At 35.2% G+C, this 18,795-nt stretch overlaps 2 protein-coding genes across 4 annotated transcripts in view; both read right to left on the reverse strand.

The window, feature by feature from the left end:
* Nucleotides 1-359: 359 nt before the first annotated feature.
* On the reverse strand, nucleotides 360-11,477 carry LOC106075808 (uncharacterized). Its single transcript, XM_056039667.1, has 5 exons — nucleotides 10,737-11,477; nucleotides 8,109-8,277; nucleotides 7,322-7,461; nucleotides 4,494-4,638; nucleotides 360-3,193 (listed from the first exon to the last, which is right to left on the reverse strand). The coding sequence occupies exons 1-5, from the start codon at nucleotides 10,759-10,761 to the stop codon at nucleotides 2,953-2,955; spliced, it is 720 nt and encodes a 239-aa protein (XP_055895642.1). The 5' UTR covers nucleotides 10,762-11,477; the 3' UTR covers nucleotides 360-2,952.
* Nucleotides 11,478-15,458: 3,981 nt separating this feature from the next.
* Nucleotides 15,459-18,795, reverse strand: part of LOC106075810 (glutamate receptor-like) — an 81,186-nt gene continuing 77,849 nt past the window's right edge. For all 3 annotated transcript variants that reach the window (XM_056037960.1, XM_056037961.1, XM_056037959.1), the window contains one exon: nucleotides 15,459-18,181. In XM_056037960.1, coding sequence (XP_055893935.1) covers nucleotides 18,125-18,181 — 57 coding nt within the window. In that variant the 3' untranslated portion in view covers nucleotides 15,459-18,124. The remainder of the gene's footprint in view (nucleotides 18,182-18,795) is intronic.

The raw sequence follows: 18,795 nt of genomic DNA on the forward strand, positions 1-18,795 counted from the left end.
GCGATGGGGAGCTCCTGGCGCTCCCCCAGACCCCCTTGCTAGTAATGGCGGGGAGTCCACAATTTTATGGAAACAGCTTGATGGCAAATGCGCCGAACGACGAGGGAGGGTCTAAGTCAGTAAGAATAGAACATTAGGTTTTTGAAATAGAACTTTTTAATAGCAGGAAAATGCACCGTAGATACCTCAGAATATGCATTTTGTTGGTTTTCAATATCAGAAATAGTGATTGGCGGCGGGGCTTCGTCCCGCGCTGGGGGAGCGCTAGACCCCTTTGCTAGTAATGTCTGGGAATCTACAAAAAATTCACCCCCCCCCCAAACCCCCCCCCCCCTCCCCGAAAAAAAATTCCTGGCTACGCCCATTGTTCAACCTAACTCTGAACAACAGAGCTCAACAAACTATCAATATGCTTTGAAAACTTACTCAAATCAGGCAAAAAATAAATACTTAAAAAAAACAAAGAAAGACTACGTTGAGTGAAGGGAGAGCACTGTTCAATCACATCACTACCATTTATCTTAATATTGCTAGGTTTATCTCCACTTTTAATATATAAAGCAAAAGTTAATTACCAATATTTAATTGTGAGGTGCGTTGGCAGAGTTGTAAAGTGCTTGGCTTCTCTACCGAGAGATAATAGGTTCGAATCTCTGTGACGCCGGAAAATTTGAACTTTGGGATTTTTAGGATGTCCCTGAGTCCACCCAACTCTAATATAACTCTATAAGATTTGTGGAAAAAAACAAAATACAAGTAATTTGAGATACTATTTGAGTAATTGATTCTTGTACTCTCAAGGAAAAAACAATTTTTAAAGCATGTAACTAGTGAGAATATATTTTGATAACTTATGATAAAGGATGTTTGAAAAGTTGAGTTACACTACATTAAAAGTCAATATTTTGATTACTCTATAACAGAAACATTGACAGGATAGAACTATGAAAAGATCAGACCTCTGTTTCAATAATTTCATTCTTTTTTTACAAGATGAGAACATTAAATGTTGTTTTTTTTATTTCAAATAGATCTATAATTATTGATACTGAAATTATATGTTAAAAAAATAAAATTAAAACAAACAAACAAACAAAAGAAATGAAAACTTTAATTGTATTTGAAATGAGTTTATAATGTTTAGAGTTGTGTAGCAAGTTTTCAATTTGTTACTTTGTAAATTTTGTTTTTTAAGAAAATTTAACTTAACAGTTATAATTTGTTAGTAAATGTTTTTTAGAGGATCTCTCATTTTGAAGCTCAATTTTGGGGATTTTACTTTTTTTTTATACTTTTGCCTTTTTATACTGAGTTTGAAATGGATTGAAGTCAGATCAAAAATACAAAATCGATGTTATAATTTATAATGGGTTATTGAATCTTCTTTATTTCATAAATCAAAAGAACAACATAACAAAACTTAACATCTTTCTTTGCTTTTTGTTTTCCATGATGTACATACTAAAAAATGTTATTACACCAAAAGATTTTAAACAACAGTGGATCATGTAATGTCCACAAAAACAATATTTCCATTTGAATGTACATTTATTTAAAAAAAAAAATTTTTGTTTAAGACAAAAAAATAATAACACAGAAAAAAAATAAAAATATCAATGATAATGTTAAACTATATATATTTATAAAAAAAGAACTTTTATATTAAATTTAAAATAATTGCTTTGAACTTTGCTAACCTTGGAAAATTACAATAAAAAATGTTTAATAAACTGCATGATTTAAAAAAAATAAACATACAGATTATTGTAAGTTTAAAGATCTTCTGAAAATTGAACTTAAGTTTTAAATTAATTATTTTATTTTAATGCATTGAAGAAAAAGGCTAGAGTTAAAAAAAAAAGGTGCAATTAAATCATTTCTGACATTTCCTTTCTTAAAAAAAAATTAAAAATTATATAAATTAAAAGAACCCTTTTTAATAACTTTTTGTAAAAAATTAATTTGTTTCTGATATTGTGAAATACCTCTTAGATGCGCTGCTAAAAAAAATTAAATTAGATTAAAACAGTTTCAGTGATACACTGAAGGTAGAAATTTCCTGAGACTTAAAGTTCAATACTGAAAAACATTGAATGAAAAAATTGAAATTATCTAATACAAATTACATAGCAAAAAATGATCTATCAGCATTATGTAATAGTTTTTTATGAGTTGAAAAATATTTGTAATATTAAGGTGTCATAATTATTTTCAATAAGGCTAAAAGTCATTTATTTGCAAAGCATCTGACTGAGAGTTTTGAAACATTAAGTTTTTAAATGCTGAATTGCTGAGGTTTGATAAGTAAGAAAAAAAAATTGAATAAATAACTTTTTAATCCATTTTTAGACATTTTTTTCTAATGAGAGATAATATCATTTATTTTATACTACCTAAAATTGTTCATAAACAATGACACTATAAAATAAAAATACAAGGAATATGAAAAGTGATAGGAGATTGTTTAAAAGTGGTTGTTGATAAATGCACAATTTAAAAAAAGTTAAAATCAATGAATAATAGTCAAATTTCTGAAATCTAGTTTTAAATTAAATTTAAAGCAGACGTCAACATAGTATCAACTCTCCAATCTACTCTGGCATATCATCACTAAACTTGTCTTCATTGTACAAAACTGGATTAAAAATTAACTAGAAGATTTAAAAAAATATAAGCCAAATACACTGTCTAGAATTTAAACTTAAACCTCAACATAAAAAAAAAAAACAAAAAAACTCTAGAAACTTCTAAAAATCTTGCAGTAATTAAACTATAATTATTTTATTAAGTGAAAAAGAAAATTTGTTAGTATGTATTTTCCCGCGCAAGGGAGGTAATTCTTGGAAATACAATATTTGACTGCTTCTCCTTAAGGAGGATAATTCACAATCCTGTGCAGTGGGAGGAAGGTAACTCCTGTAAAAATACAGTCCTGGACTGCTTTGCGTATCGTTAAAAAGAAGTTCTTTTCCATTGAAAAATAAAGAGCATAGTCGCTAGGGCGAATATCCAGAAACTGGTTTGGTTCTTAGTACTTCCGTTAAAGAGCTGGGTATATCTGGAGAACGCTCCAGTCTGAGCTCTGCAGTCACTGGTCACTCCGGCAAAGAAAAAGTCTTGCATAATCTGACCAACGCGGGAGTTGCAGAAGGCGTACACAGCAGTTTCACATCTGTAGCGGTTAACGGAGACGCTGAAAAGATAAGATAACTTAGGTGATACTTCCGAGAACCGAGTAGGCCTACTGGTCAAAAGTGATCTATACATTGCAGACGTTACTTCAAAAAGAGGAGGTACAAAATAGTCAAAAGCATTTCATGTGTCTGTCTGGTTATTTATGTTAATCAGTGACTTAAACTCTGCAAAGTCTTTGGTTTTTCACTTAGTTAAATAAGCAAAGTACAGTTCCCCCCTTCAGACCTTTCGATCTATAGGGCAGAAGATATAAAAGTCATCAGGTTCTTTGGTCCACGGTTAGCCTAACGAGGGTGTCATGCGGTCTTGCAGATTACATCTAGTAGAAATAAACTTAGATTCTAGGTATATCTACATACATGAATATTAAGATTAATATATTTTTTTTTACCAAGTACGAATTTAAAAGTTCACATTTTTTTAATACAATATTGAGCACACCATAATAAAGACGTTACTTCAAAAAAGATGATTACGTCCTACGTGTCATGCATTTAGTCATGCATATTGACCAATGACCTAAATTCTGCCCAGTCATTGGTTTTCCTGGCTAGCTCAGGAAACCCATTCCATGCTCTAATAGTACTAGGGAAGAAGGAGTATTTGTACAAATTTGTCCTAGCATATGGAACGAGGAATGTGCCTTTATCTTTGTGTATTTCTGAGTATTTACTAAAATTTGGTTTTGTATTTGAAGATTATGGACTAATCGGGATGCCTGCCTAGTCGCGAGGTATAGGTTAAACACTGTCATTACGATGGTTCCTTTTCGACCCCAGCCCGCTGCCGTACTAATATTCATTTTGAAGAAATATCAGAAACTTATAAAACTTGACACCCTCTCTAAAACATTTCTGGTAAAAGCATTGAAAATTTTAGAATTATGTAAGTAAACTTGTAGGTTTGTATCCTTTCATACAGATCTAGATCTGCACATCAAAAGAGTTTATGTTTAATATTTTGGACTGGTTAATTTATGAAAAAAAAATTAAGGCATTGTCCAAAGGCAAAGGAAGAGTACGGTATATTCATTATTACATAGCTGTATAGACCCCGCTAGGACCTATATATTTTGTCTCATTGGAGAGACTGGCATTATATTCAATTAATTAAAAAATCACGCTGTTTTGAGAATTTAGTTAAAAAAATAGAACTTACTTGTAATCTAATGGCTCTTCTCTTCTTCAGATAATATAGGCCTGGGACACACTAAGATAAGACCCCCCCCCCCCAGCCCCCTTTCCTTCCCATGGGCTTATAAATATAGGCCTACAGACTGAATGAATGTTGAGACTCACTTGCAGGCCAGTTCCTCCAGCCTCAGTCTGGGCACCGTGTTTCTGTTCTCGAGATTCACAACTTCGTTGACACCCTGGTTGAATACGTTGTAGCACCTTCTGACTTCCGGTGTGCTCAGAAGGCATCGAATATTGTCTCTTAACGCTGTAGAAGAAAATATATAGACTCTAGTATAAACATGTTGAATGTTCTTACAGTTGAATTATAAATAAGGTAAGGTTTCTGTTGCCTTGAATGTTGAATGTTCTTAGAGTTGAATTATAAATAAGGTAAGGTTTCTGTTGCCTTGAATGTTGAATGTTCTTAGAGTTGAATTATAAATATTTGTTTTGAGATCTATTATCGGGAATTAAAAAGTCAATTTTAAAAATATTTTCACTGGGGGGGGGGGGGGGGGCGCTAGTTCCTCTCATATGGAGGGGGGAGTGCGTAACGTCCTGACAAAAAGGGTTGTTAAGGAGTGTATGTGTTTCCTCAGCGGTGGTGAGAAGAGATTAAACGATTGATTTGTTGGTTATGCAGTGACAATGATGAAATTAACGTACCTAGTACTAATGTGAGACGATCTTAAGACATGAAAGAGTAAAGATTTTATTTTTGTTGAGAGCTAGATTTTGTTTAAATATCATTTTTTTTTTCATTACTATTAGATCTATATCTCATCTCAAGTTAAATCGTAAATATTAATCGTTATATTGAGTCTTTGTTCACAATAGAAGTTTGTTCAAGTTATTCAAAGTTTATTTATTAAAAACTATAAAACACCTTCATCGGTTCAGTTGTACTAGCTGTCTGGAGCTATAAGCCAACAATCAACCAACAACAGGAGGGTGGGGGGGAAGGCTCAGACCCCTAGCCGACTTGAGCGGAAACCTGCCGCATCTTCAATTTTATCTCCAGGAAGAACTTTTGACAACGTTTTAGTGGACTTTCATGACGTCACTTTGGATTCTATACTCACTGTTCAATTTATGTAAATGTAAAATAAAACTTTAAAAAAAACTCACGGACCTCACTGTGGAAGCCTTCCTCGCTCCTCTGTTGTTATCTAGGAAGTCGCCATCCGGTAATGTGAGAAACACTGCCTTACTGTGTTTTATTTCAAGTCATTGTATAAGTGACTTGTACTTTGGATTATTTACTTTGTATTAAACTCAAGAAAAATATTTAGCGCTGAGTTGCTTCATTTGTTGGATAAATTTGTAGTCAGCTCTGAATCCGTGTAAGTCAGATGATTGTGGATACAATGCACATCTCTCCAAAATACAATCATGATGATTATTTTGAAAGTGTACGGAACGTTGAAAAAGTTCCACTGTCAATGGCTTTTGTATTTCGAGCTTTTTTTTTTTTTCGGATTGTAGTTTAACTTACAATAACAAACAAGTTGACATTCCACGTCAAGACCATGTAACACTGTTGAGCAGTTAAAGTTATGGATAAATTTGATATAGATCATGATCAATTACACTATTCACTGTTATATACCTGCCGCAGCTAATCCATTATAATCGTCGCGAATACAGGAGAATGAGCGAGTTGTCACAACGAGATCAGTTTTTAAAGTTTATCACAAAGAACCAAAATGTCTTATTTCTAAATGCAAGTAAATCCGATATTCTTCTTAGTGCATGATTCATAGTTGTATTTTTACCTTTACATATCCCTTAGTCTGTTGGACCGTTGGGGCATCAAGCAAGACTCGTCAACCGTCTTTCTCCATTCCTCCCTGTCTTTTGCCTTAGTTAGAAACTCTTTCACTGGCATGTCCGTCCATTCTTTAATGTTGTCCTCCCATCGTTTTGTCTGTGTGCCTCTTCTTCTTTTTCCTGCTCCTGTTCCCTGAAGGAAGGTCTTTGCGAGCCCCGAAGATCTTGTAATATGGCCATAGATTTCGAGCTTGCGTTTTTTTTTACTATAGTTAGCAGGCCATCATGGGGTCCGATCGCTGCTGTAACCCTGTCTCTAATCTCTTGGTTTGTGATGCGGTCTTTGAATGTGATACCTAGGATAATTCTGTAGCATCTCAATTCCATTGCTAGGATCCTCCTCTCTAGCTCTGCAGTCAGCGTCCAAGATTCACAAGCATATAAAACTGTGGCCATGACCAGGGAGCGCATCCATCTGATTTTGGTGCCGAGGGCTAAGCCTTTGTCTTTCCATATTATTTTAAGTTTTGAAAGGGCTGCTGTGGAATGTGCAATTCGGGCCAATAGTTTGGGTTTCGTTCCCTCATCTGAGACAATAGCTCCGAGGTATTAGAAGCTGTTAACACTAGTCAGCTTTTCACCTCCGATACTGATGCCCCTTTTAAAGCCGTGTTGGCTATTGGTCATAATTTGTTTTGTTTTTTTCGGCATTTATTTGCATACCATATGCTGCGGAAGTCTTGTCAATGCGCATCACCAGGTCAGCTAGTTTTTCTTCTGTCCCTGCTAGGCCGTCAATGTCATCTGCGAAGCGCAAGTTAGTAATTCTTCTTCCTCCAATGCTTACATTACCTTCTAGCCCTCGAGAGCATCTTCCATTATTCTTTCAAGGAAGATATTGAAGAGTGTTGGTGAAAGTAGTTGAAGGGTACAACAAATGTGCGAATATAAAAGGGGAGAATGGAAAGGTCTACAAAAGATGGATTTAAATCATAGGGCACTTTTGGAACAGTGTCAAGCTCAGTCTTAATGGAATGTATTTTCTAGAAAAAAAAAAGATGGGGGGGGGGCATTATTAAATTTCGCACGCAGGCGGCCACAACTCTCGCGGCGGCACTGATTAGAGGTCTTATCTTAAGCTCTACATACACATCTTTTTCATGTCTACAATAACTTACTTGGGAGATCAAGTGTACAAAGGCCTTCATATGCGTTCTCCATGTTGTGTCGCGTGAATACAAGTTGTAGGAATCTGTCTGCTGGATTCTGGGATCTCGGAAGACGAGTCTCAAAACAGTTGATGTATTCTCGATAATTTCTGAAGAGGAAAAAGAAGCATATCAAGGGTTTAAAACAATAAGGGCTTCTCTACAATTTTAGAACTGCTGGTACTTTTCTTGTGTTTATATTTAAAAATAGAGCAGCTGTAACATACATTACACTTGTACTACAGTGTCCAGCTGTAGCATACATTACTTGTTCACTACAGTGTCCAGCTATAAAATACATAACCTATTCACTACATTGTCCAGCTGTAACATACATTATTCGTTCACTACAGTGTCAAGCTGTAGCATACATTACTCGTTCACTACAGTGTCCAGCTGTAGCATACATAACTCGTTCACTACAGTGTCCAGCTGTAATACATTCCCTGTTCACTACAGTGTCCAGCTGTAGCATACATAACTCGTTCACTACAGTGTCCAGCTGTAATACATTCCCTGTTCACTACAGTGTCCAGCTGTAACATACATTACCTGTTCACTACAGTGTCCAGCTGTAATACCTTACCTGTTCACTACAGTGTCCAGCTATAACGTACATTACCCTCGCACTATAGTGTCCACTGTCCAGCTGTCACACACATTACCCTTGCATTGGATAGAAGTCAAACTTTGAGGCATGCTTCTTCCTACTTCAAGTCTTAATTAGGACGATACAAACAACATAAATAGCAATTACCTGCAAATGGATTCAAAGGCCGCCAAAGTCACACCTTCTGGATTCTGTGGCACCTGATTCTGCTGGACAGGCACGTTGTTATTGACATTGTTGTTACGGATCTGTTCGGTCAAGCACTGCTGCGCCACTGACTGACCAGTGACTATGTTCAACTTATATGACAGCAGGTCTGTAATATATACAATACAGCTCTGAGCTTTCACACCAAATCAGAATCGTCGTTGACACAGGCATATTTGTTTGGTATGATACAGGTAACTAGTGAACCGCGCAGGGAAAAGCTACTCATTTAGGCCTATTGTCCGTTTGAATGTTTGTCGTCAAATTTGGATTTTAAAGTAAATAAGATAAGCAGGAAAATCCGATTTCACTATTTCTTTTTCGTGTAATTGTTATTAAAAAAAGTGCAACGGCTACTTTTTGTTTTTCATAAGCGAATTCTTTTTTTTTTAAACTAAATATGCATTTTATTTAATTACACATAAACCATTTCAAAAACAGATATATGTAATACAAAAACTGTTCAAATCAATCGCTTTCATTCCCATTGATGCTCCATATCTAAATTAAAGCATCTAACAATGAGTTGTTCGATGTTTTAAATATAGAACTCAACTTGATTACATTACGTATTGTAACTTTTCGTAACAAAATACACATATTCACATGAAAGTAGATGTATGCAGAATGAAGCGAAATAATAATTACAACAAGATGTAACTCCCTACAAAAACAAGTCCTCCATTGATGACGTCTCTCGAAGATATTCCTCCACGTGACTTCTATTAACATTCATTATGACAGACTAGCTCATGGTTTCATCAGAAACGCTCCAGCCAACCCAACCAGAAATATCCTTTCGCCTCTCTTTATCGTTAAAATAATTAATTTTCATTTCTATTTTTTTTTTTAATTTTATTAAAATTATAAAGACGTGTCTTTTTTTTTTCTCTTTTTGTAGTAGGCCTATAAAATTTAGAAAATGCACCCCATCACACACCGCAACTTCATCTAATAATTTTGTTTTTTAAATGTCACTACTGGTATCTGAAGAGTGCAGGATCCGTCGCATTCCATATAACTATAAAAATAGTTTGCTTTTTGGTATATAAGTAGAGTGATCTAGTTGCTATGATCATCAATTAGCTATTTATGAAAACTTGTTGTGTCCTTTAACGATTTTTGCCTTCATTTAATGAAAATCTCAACAAAAATGTATGTAAGCGTTATTTCTCCCACACCCATTCTCGGATCAAGTTGAAACTTCACAAAATTATTCAATGGCATAGACAAGGCATGAATCAATTTAAAAAACAACAACCAATCAGACAATTAGTTACAGGTAGTTAATTTTTTGTTTGATACAAGCAAGGGAAACTAATACCTCAGTAGTCACAGATATGGCTAAATTTGTTGGGTTTAATCCCCTTAAATAATTGTTAACGCTACTTCTCCCACGTATTCTTCGATCAGGTTGATACTTTAAACAATTATTTATTACACCTAACAAAACATGAATCAATAAACATATGTATAATATATATATATATAGTTCGTCCATCGTGGTTCAATGATGACCATTTTTGTTATTCAGGGGGCTGAGGGCGTTGCACTGGGGGTTTTATGCCTTCTCGTGTGGCTGGTGAGACCTATGTGAGCCCGGAGTGTTCGGCCGCACACTGGGCAGGTTATTCTAGATGAAGTTAGTGCCATTGGCCTTGCTTTTCTTCTATGGCGCTTTTCTTCTGCCGACGCTGTTCTTTTTTCCTCAATACTCTAAATACTCAATTAGTCAACTAATTGTTAGTAATTAATTACTTTGATATCGAATAAGGGAAATAACTTGTACCTTATTGATAGATATAGCTTTAAGGGCGGCGTTCTTCCCCTTAATATAAGCTTTTTTTTAAAAGGATTTTTATATTTTGCTTGTTAAGTTATCAATTTGTTTTGTTTTGTTGATTAATATCAGGGTAGATGTAAAATTAGTTACCTACTTTATATCTCAATTTTCCTTTTTTTTAATAATCTTTATATATGTACCATTTTTTCTGTCATTTCAATTTTTATTTTATAAATGGTTGAATTTATAGTTATGGTAGTTCTATTGTTCTTTTGGTAGTTACTAGTATGGAATAGTGGAGGCGCGGAGGCTGAGTAGTTAAGTGCTTGTCTTCCGAACATTGGGTTCTGGGTTCGAATCTGGATGAAGACTGGGATTTTGAACTTCGGGATTCTTAGGGCGTCCCTGAGTACACCCAACTCTAATGGGTACCTGACTTTAGTTGGGGAAAGTAAAGGCGGTTGGTCGTTGTGTTGGCCACATGACTCCCTGCTTGTTATCGTTGGCCATAGAAACAGATGACCCATAGATCGCAAAGTCTGAGAATAAAATCCCACTTTACTTTTAGTATGTAAAAGTATATAATAAGTTTAGCTGTATCTAAATGTAGGTTACTTAATGACTAAATCTTGAGCATCTAATCTACCACTAGACGTCACAGTATACTCGTAATATTTTTTAAAAGGCTAATTAATAAAAAAAAAAAAGACACACTGTCAGCATAGAATAAAAATCATACAGTAAATTGAGCTACTTATAAAAGTTTATGGTAAATAATAACTTACATATAATTATTCCCAATAAGAACATTTCTTTGTTGCACTTGTGCAGGATTTAAAAAAAAAACGAAACTATTACTGAAGGATATTTATCAGCAGACGATGAAAAGTCCCAATGAGAAATCTTGTAGTATCCGGGCACAAAATGTTGTGGCCAATTTACTCACGACCAGTTTTTATGCATAGATTTCATTCACCTCGACGCACTGAATTGTCATATTAAATATAAGCCTGACACCTTGTGAGATTAGGCTGACTTGAATGTACTTGATAACTGTCATTTGATTAATCATCAAAGCATACAAGCGTAATCATACGGCGTTTATGGCACGCACCAATCGAAGAAAGTAGTCTTAGACTCGAGAGTAACAATATTAACACATACTGATGGGGTGTCAGTAAGAATGTATAAACTGCACTCTGCGTTGATAAAACTATAAAAAGACCAACTTGATTTCAGGTTAAAATCAGCAAAGTCAATTAGTCAATCAAATCAAACAAAACAAACGTTTTTTTAATGAACACGCTCAAGAAACAAGTTGTAAAACAAAATACAATTAATCAGTCAACACATATGAATTAACTCCCCCTTTTTTGATGTATTCAGTTGCGAAGGTGAAGAAAAAAAAAATAGAATTGAAGCAAACAGAATGCCCTATGAAACAAATACAAGTGTACAGCAAGAAAAGGAAGCACGATAGAAAGGTGAAACACGACTGCCGAGTTCAATACTGAAAGGTGGACAGAGCGTGAGGACATCTGGACGTGACGGATAAAAGGCGGTGAAGATTTCCCGTGGTCAACAATGACACACACAGGTCTACCACATCAACAACACTGATGGTGAGGTCAGTAGTTCTATAGGCTGACATTGGTGTGTGGGGTCGGGGGGGGGGGACCACTTGTCTGAAGTTTAAATGTAGAATGCATCCATTATATATTTATAGACACCACGTGATTTTCAGAGGCACACTTAGTCGATCATCATCACCATCATCATCATCATCGTCATCATCGTCATTGCACATTTGCTTTTCGACGCTAACATCTGGGCAAGGACGTAGGTAGTAATCTCGGTTATAAGTCTTCCTAATGATTGTGTATAGTTGAGTATGATATATATATATATATATGATATGTGTATATCATCTGTTTGAGTAAAAAAAACAATTAAGGGAGACTAAGTGTTTTGCGTGGCTACCTTGACCTAGCTGTGACCTACATATTTAGCTACATCCACAGCTAACGATGTAGTTGGAATTTTCAGGATCAATTAAATAGTGTCGAGGGCGCTTAATATAGCTTCACTGTTGCCAACAAGAAAAAAAACAACAAAAAACTGATTTTAAAAAACTAATTTAAACAATATCTTTAGCCGTCCATGAGCGGCCGCATCTGTAGTAGCTCTCCTTTACTACCACTAGTTAGTTGACTATTTGTTTTAAATAAGTTTTCAAGTTATGGAATAAAAGTCAAAGTCACATACCATAGTGAATTTATTTTGTGCTACAAACGGAAGAGCTTTTCTACAGGGCTAAAAAGTGCAAACCAAAAACAAAACACAAAAACTATAATATATCTTTATATACGCATACCATCATTTTATTAACAAGGACAGACATATCAAAATGCTAGCTAATCAGTTTCTTTGAACATATATGACTATTTCCAATAGTTTGAAGAAGTCTTACAGAATTTAAACGTCTACGTATATCACTAAAATGTTTGACATTTAGGATCTTTGTAAACAGTAAGATATCCAACTCCAAAGATTACTCCTAACCAGACAAGGGAAAAAATAAAATATCAAACATATCTATTTAAAACAGTTATTTTAATTATTATTGTTTTGAATTTTACTTAGTATTTTAGGGTTTTTACCTTTTGTAAAATTTCTAAATTTAGAGACCCTTCAGGATAGAAGACTAAAAAGTAGTTCCCAAAGTAGCAGTTATACATAAGACAATGAAACACAATCTTAAAATACAAAATCGAAACATAATGGAAAACTTAGAAAGACAAAGAAAAAAGGTAATAGATCTATATATTGATCCACATGCTAGGACAAATTTGTACAAATGCTCCTTCTTCCCTAGCGCTATTAGAACAACGAATGAGTTGCCTGAATCAGCCAGGAAAACCAAGGAGTTGGCAGGGTTATCATTATCATTGGCCTCCTTCAGTCGTAGAACGACTATGGTTCAACTCGCACTGAGAGAGATGAAAGCCTGGGCATTGTTTAAGGTCGGAACGATGTCGCCCCCACAGCAGTTCCCCATTCTTCTCGCAGCTGATGTGACCAAAGAAATGGAGTATCCGATACAGTTTGGGATCAGTAGCGCCGCAGGATCTGCCAGGCATGCTAAGGTGGCTTTCGCTTTGGTGGTAGAGGAGCTGGCCATTTTCCGTGTGGCACGCTTTTCCTCAAGAATCGAGGTCCATGTTTTCTCGCTATCTATAGCTTTCTTGGTCACCGTCTCTCTCAAACTAGTGCAGTCTAAGGCTATCTCTTCCCAATGGTTAGTATCAATGTTTACTGATTTTAAATTCACTTTTTAAGGAAGTGATAAAGCGAGAAAGATATACCCAATGTCACTGTTTTGTAAAATGTTTTACATAATTCGGATGTTCCTTCAGAGTTGAAGATAGTTTACTTCCTAGTCCAAACCTCCCGCAGGACGACGGGGGATGGGAGCGGGCAGGGTTTGAACCCTCGACTGCCTGGTCGTTCGGTCGTCTCAATTGTCCCGGGTCCATACCCTACCCACTGCCATACCCAATCGTCCCTCCTTCAACTCTGAAGGAACACCCAAAACATGCAAAACATTTTAATGGTCAGCAGATATCAATGATATACTCAGTTTCAGTGGCGTAGCTAGGAATTTGCCATCATTTGAGGGCCCGGGGGGCCTGACCTATAATAATATAAATAATAATATTAAATATTTAATGTAAAAAAAACACACTTATGCAAGCTTCTCCCTCAAGTGGGGGCCCGGAGGATTTTCAAATTCTCCCCCTCCCTAGCCCCCACCCTAACTACGCTTCTGCTCAGTTTTGATACTTTCTACTCTGCTTCTCCCAGTGACTGCAGTTTTTTCCTAGTTCATAAAAGACGGCTTAGCATGTCTGCTGGTCAATGGACAGGCTAGACCAGAGGGCAGGGAACAGGGGGAGTATTAAAACAAACAACGTAAGTAATGACCACAGCCAACGTGATCCTTAGCATTCGCCTGGGATTTACTTGTTAGCTTGTTAGTGTGCTGTAAGTGTGCTGCTAAAACAGAGGGGACACATCAACACAGCATTCTAAATCTAATGTCGTTGTGACATTAGATACAACAACTTTACTCTCTTGTCTCTGTTAGTTAACTTTAAATCATGTGTGGATGCCATTGTTGACGAGTAAGTCCAGTCATCATTATTACGTTTAAAACTAATGGAATAATGTTCTCTCTAGACTAGCTTAGACCAGAATTGCACTGACCTAGTTACAGTTATGTAACTTTTTTTTTCTAATTATTTATTAAAAATTATATGGCTCAGTTGACAACAGTGATCTCAAAATATAGCGTCCTTGACATTGTCTAGAATTTTAAAAAACGTAATTATGATAATCTCTAATAAGACAGGAATATAAGAGACTTGTTTGTCTTGTTCTAGAAGTCACGGACGTTCAGAAATAATTTTGCCCAGAACTCCTAAAGGAGGTCTCGAACTGGGCACCATGGTGTCGACACCCCGAAGATCATACCACACGACCATCCAAATAGTTAATAGTCTAATCCAAACTACAGCACTTTTTGTTTTATCATAATCTATATTACATCGTCAGCATCTTTTAAAAAAGCAAAATATAGAAAATGCTTTATAAAATATATAAAATGCTTTATTAATATATAAAATGCTTTAAAAAAAACAAAGATTATATAAAGGAAAAGATTTATTTTCCTATTTCTGTATAAAACCAAATTAATTAATTATCCCTTATTAATTAGTTAATTGCTATTTTTTTTTTATTGATGTTGTTAGGGAAAAAGAATAATTGTGTAAGGTCTCAACCTGATGCGAGAATGGGCGTGGGAGAAACATTTCGAACACGTTATTTTTCCCCCGCACCCATTCTCGAAAAATTGTTTGGTAAAGAGGAACTCTGTTATGTGCTCAGTTAGGCAAAAAATTCCCGGCATACTTTGGTATTTGAATCACCGGACTCAACCTTCTGGGGAAATAGTTCCACAGCAACACGAGTACTGCAGTCTTGTATACAGGGCAAGAGACATTGGATTCAATGTTTTGTTAAAAGAAATAGAGCTAGTCTGGTTTACAAAAATACAACATGTAGACACGTTCATTACAATGTCAACACAGTAAAGTAAAAAAAAAAAAAAGTAAAGTTCCCCTTTCAGACCTTGTGGTCTATAGGGCAGATGATGTAAAGGTCATTTGATTATTTGGCCTACGGTTAACGAGGGTGTCATGTGGACTGCACAACGACCAACCGCCTTTGCTTTTCCCCAACTAACGTCAGGTATCCATTAAAGCTGGGTGGACTCAGAGGCGCCCGAAAATCCTGAAATTCCAGTCTACACCAGGATTCGAACCCCGGACCCCGGTTCGGCAGCCAAGCGCTTTACCGCTCAGCAACCGCGCCTCCGTAAATAACACAGTAGAGCGTATACTATTTTAACGGAACAATGTAACACATTTTGATAAGTAAAAATCGGTTTATTGATAAATACTGGTCAGAAATGATGTCATGAAAAATATAAGATGAAAAATTTATACAAAGTACATAACTTTAAATCGAGAAAATGGTAAGCCATTGGAAATTAGAAAGTATGTGTGTGTGAGAGAGAGAGATATTCAGACAGACATAGACTATAGCCATTGGAAATTAGAAAGTATGTGAGAGAGAGAGAGGGAGAGAGAGAGACATACAGACATAAACTATTGAATAGGCATTTATAGAACATTTAAATCGGTTGTTCCAAACAAATGGATTTATATCCTCTTATTTATTGTTCTACAAATTCCACATCATTTATTTGTAAATTGGAGTTCAAGTTATCCATTAATTATTGGTTATACGTTTGGTGTAGCTACAACAGTCTGGAAAACCAATAACGTAGCAGAATGTTAAAGCTCTAATTGATATGGACGACTAGATTTAACATACGGATACGTACTGTACGTCTTTGTTTTCAGTTTGTAAGGAAAGTTTGTAATTTACAAGATTAGATAAAAGATGACAAGGCTAAAAATTCATAACAGTTTAGCTGTGATGGACGTAAGAGGCAGCTATAAGGACAAGAACAGCAGCAAAAGTTTCCCTTACTTGTGCTCATTCTCCCAAAACAACGGATCAAATTAACTTTTCTCTCCTAATTGACAAAGCGAACGTTGATTTAACCCCTTTAAACGAAATTGATGTTTTGGATTTAAAAGCTTTAATTTGTGTTATGTAAAAAGAGCATGCATTCTCCTATAATTCAATATCAATTATAACATTTTCTGATAACAAACAAAAACGTTATTTAAGTTTAATCCTAACAAGACAGTGAAATACAAATGAGCGAAATGAATAATTCTATCAGAACGAGGCAAATACATGCGGAGAGAAAGAGTTAATATAAAGTTATCAACTCTTCAAGTAACTTGTAAAAGTGGCTTCCCTTTTTAGTAGGTGACCTGTCATTTCATCCTCGGTCACTTCATCTCCGGTCATTTCATCCCCTGGTCACTTCATCCCCAATTAAATATTTTTCTTTTTTCATTGTATAATTGTGCTGTTAAGGCTTTTTCTTTAAGCTCTCATTTCACCTAATATATAAATATGATTATGTAGAATGCTTTTTGATATTTTTTGACATGTTACTAATGTGTTTATAGTGTTTCCTCTTCCAATTTGCATTCTTTGTGAGAAATCTTATGACCAGTTTTTAACGTTTTTTAACTAATTAAAACGGGCACTGTACACTTAACGGTCCCCGAAAAAGATGCTATTAGTTTAGTGAGGAATGTCTGTCCGTCCGTCCCGTTTAGATCTCGTAAACTAGAAAAGATAGTGAGAATCCGACATCATAATATTTTAGACCATTCAAAGTTCTGATGCAACGACTACTTTTTTCTTTTCTGAAAGCGAAAAATTTAATTTTTTAAATCACTTATGCAAGCAATTTTTTCATAAAAAATACGCCACTTATACAACTATTCACTATTAATAGTAACATCACAGGAGGCTCCTTAGTAGGGGATAACTATATTTTTAACACATTTATGCAAAACGGTTTTTGGTTTTTTGTCAAACAATTATTTTTTTTTTTACATTTGTATTGCTAAGTTAAGTGAGTTTTGCTATACTAACTACTTCATTTACACCAAAAAAAGTTAACTTTTTTTAAAGAGAAAAAATCTATTTAGTATGCATATAGATTGGACATAATTTAAAACAACAATTAATAAGTAGGGTTTCATATTATTGCGTGAACTGCAGCGCTGCCGTTACACTATAGAACACTGAACTAAAGCATTTTTTTTTTACGGGAGTGTTTTTTTCTTGAGGAATAAGAGATTCTCTCTTTACAAAACAATTAGATCAATTATACATTCATTATAAGATATTAGTTAGGCCAAGTTCACATCTAACTTCACATTCACTTTCAACTATCCTTTGGTCTGTGGACAACTGGGGCACCACACAAGATCCGTCAACCTTCTTTCTCCATTCTTCTCTGTCATTTGTCTTTGATAGAATTTTATTCTGATGTTCTTTCTGAAAATAATGAAACCTGCCTTTTTAACTGCCTAGGTGGACCACTTCGGGGGCCTATTTTGAATTTTGTGTCTCCACACAAACTGTCTTTGTAACCTTGTTTTTTCTTTGCTTTGTTTCTGGCCATTTCTTTTACCTTGCCCTCTATAAAACTGATGGATATATTAACATAATCAACTAGCGGTAGAACTCTGTCGACTCACTAATGATCTGCCATTTGTTGCTAGATTTATATTGTCTTTGCATAAATACAACACAAAGTGAAACAATTGAAATAGTTTATACATTCATGGACAAAGTAATCTTATAAAGTATAAAATACATTAAATAAACTACATTTGATATAAAATACAGGCTGAAAATTGAAAATTACACAAGGCTACGAAGACTGGAAGCTAACGACATTTAGGTTGGTAGGTAGATCTATTTAAAACTAAAAAAAAATAAATAAGGGGAAAATACCAAAAAAATGTTAGTGCTTCTATAAATAGCAGTGACTAATCCTGAATACAATCAATTCAAAGGCTGCTCGTGATGAAATTAAAAAGTTGAACTTTAAAGAGAAGAGAACAAATGAAACATATCACAACCCAGGAGAAACACTTCGGAAATAATGTCTTTATACAACCGTCTGGGTTTTACTGTAAACTGTAGTCTCTTCGTGGGATGACATATTCTGAAAAGAGAGACAATAATAAGAACTCTTTAAAATTGTTTACATATTTATTCACTACAAAAAACATTTGGGGCAATCTTCTGTAAGTCAGTCACTTGTGTCTCTTTTAAAGCAAACCTTCTTAATTTGCTCTACTGCCCTATGTAAGAGACTCGTGTCTAACAGGTGGGGCACGGTGGCTGAGTGGTTAAATGCTTGGCTTCTGAACCTAGGATCCTGGGTTCAAATCTCGGCGAAGACTGGGATATTGAAATCCGGGATTTTTAGTGCGCCACCCAGCTCTAATGGTTACCTGACTTTAGTTGAGGAAGTAAAGGCGGTGGGGTCGTTATGCTGGCCGTATGACACACAATTCGTTAACCGTAGGCTAAAGAAAACAGATGACCTTAACACCATCTTACCCATAGATCGCAAGGTCTGAAGTGGGAACTTTAATTTTTTGTTTTAGTGTCTAAAAGGAGATTTTCTGTCATTTTCACTATAAACTAGACAATGTCAAGGATTCTAAGTTGAACATCGAAACTGCCAACTAAATACAAGTTACAATTAGAAGAGCTTACAAAATTGGACTCAGCAGTCAGTGCTAAAATATGTAAACGAATTATTATGTAATT

This window comes from Biomphalaria glabrata, chromosome 8 (genome assembly GCF_947242115.1).
Source record: "Biomphalaria glabrata chromosome 8, xgBioGlab47.1, whole genome shotgun sequence".
Classification (NCBI taxonomy): domain Eukaryota; kingdom Metazoa; phylum Mollusca; class Gastropoda; family Planorbidae; genus Biomphalaria; species Biomphalaria glabrata.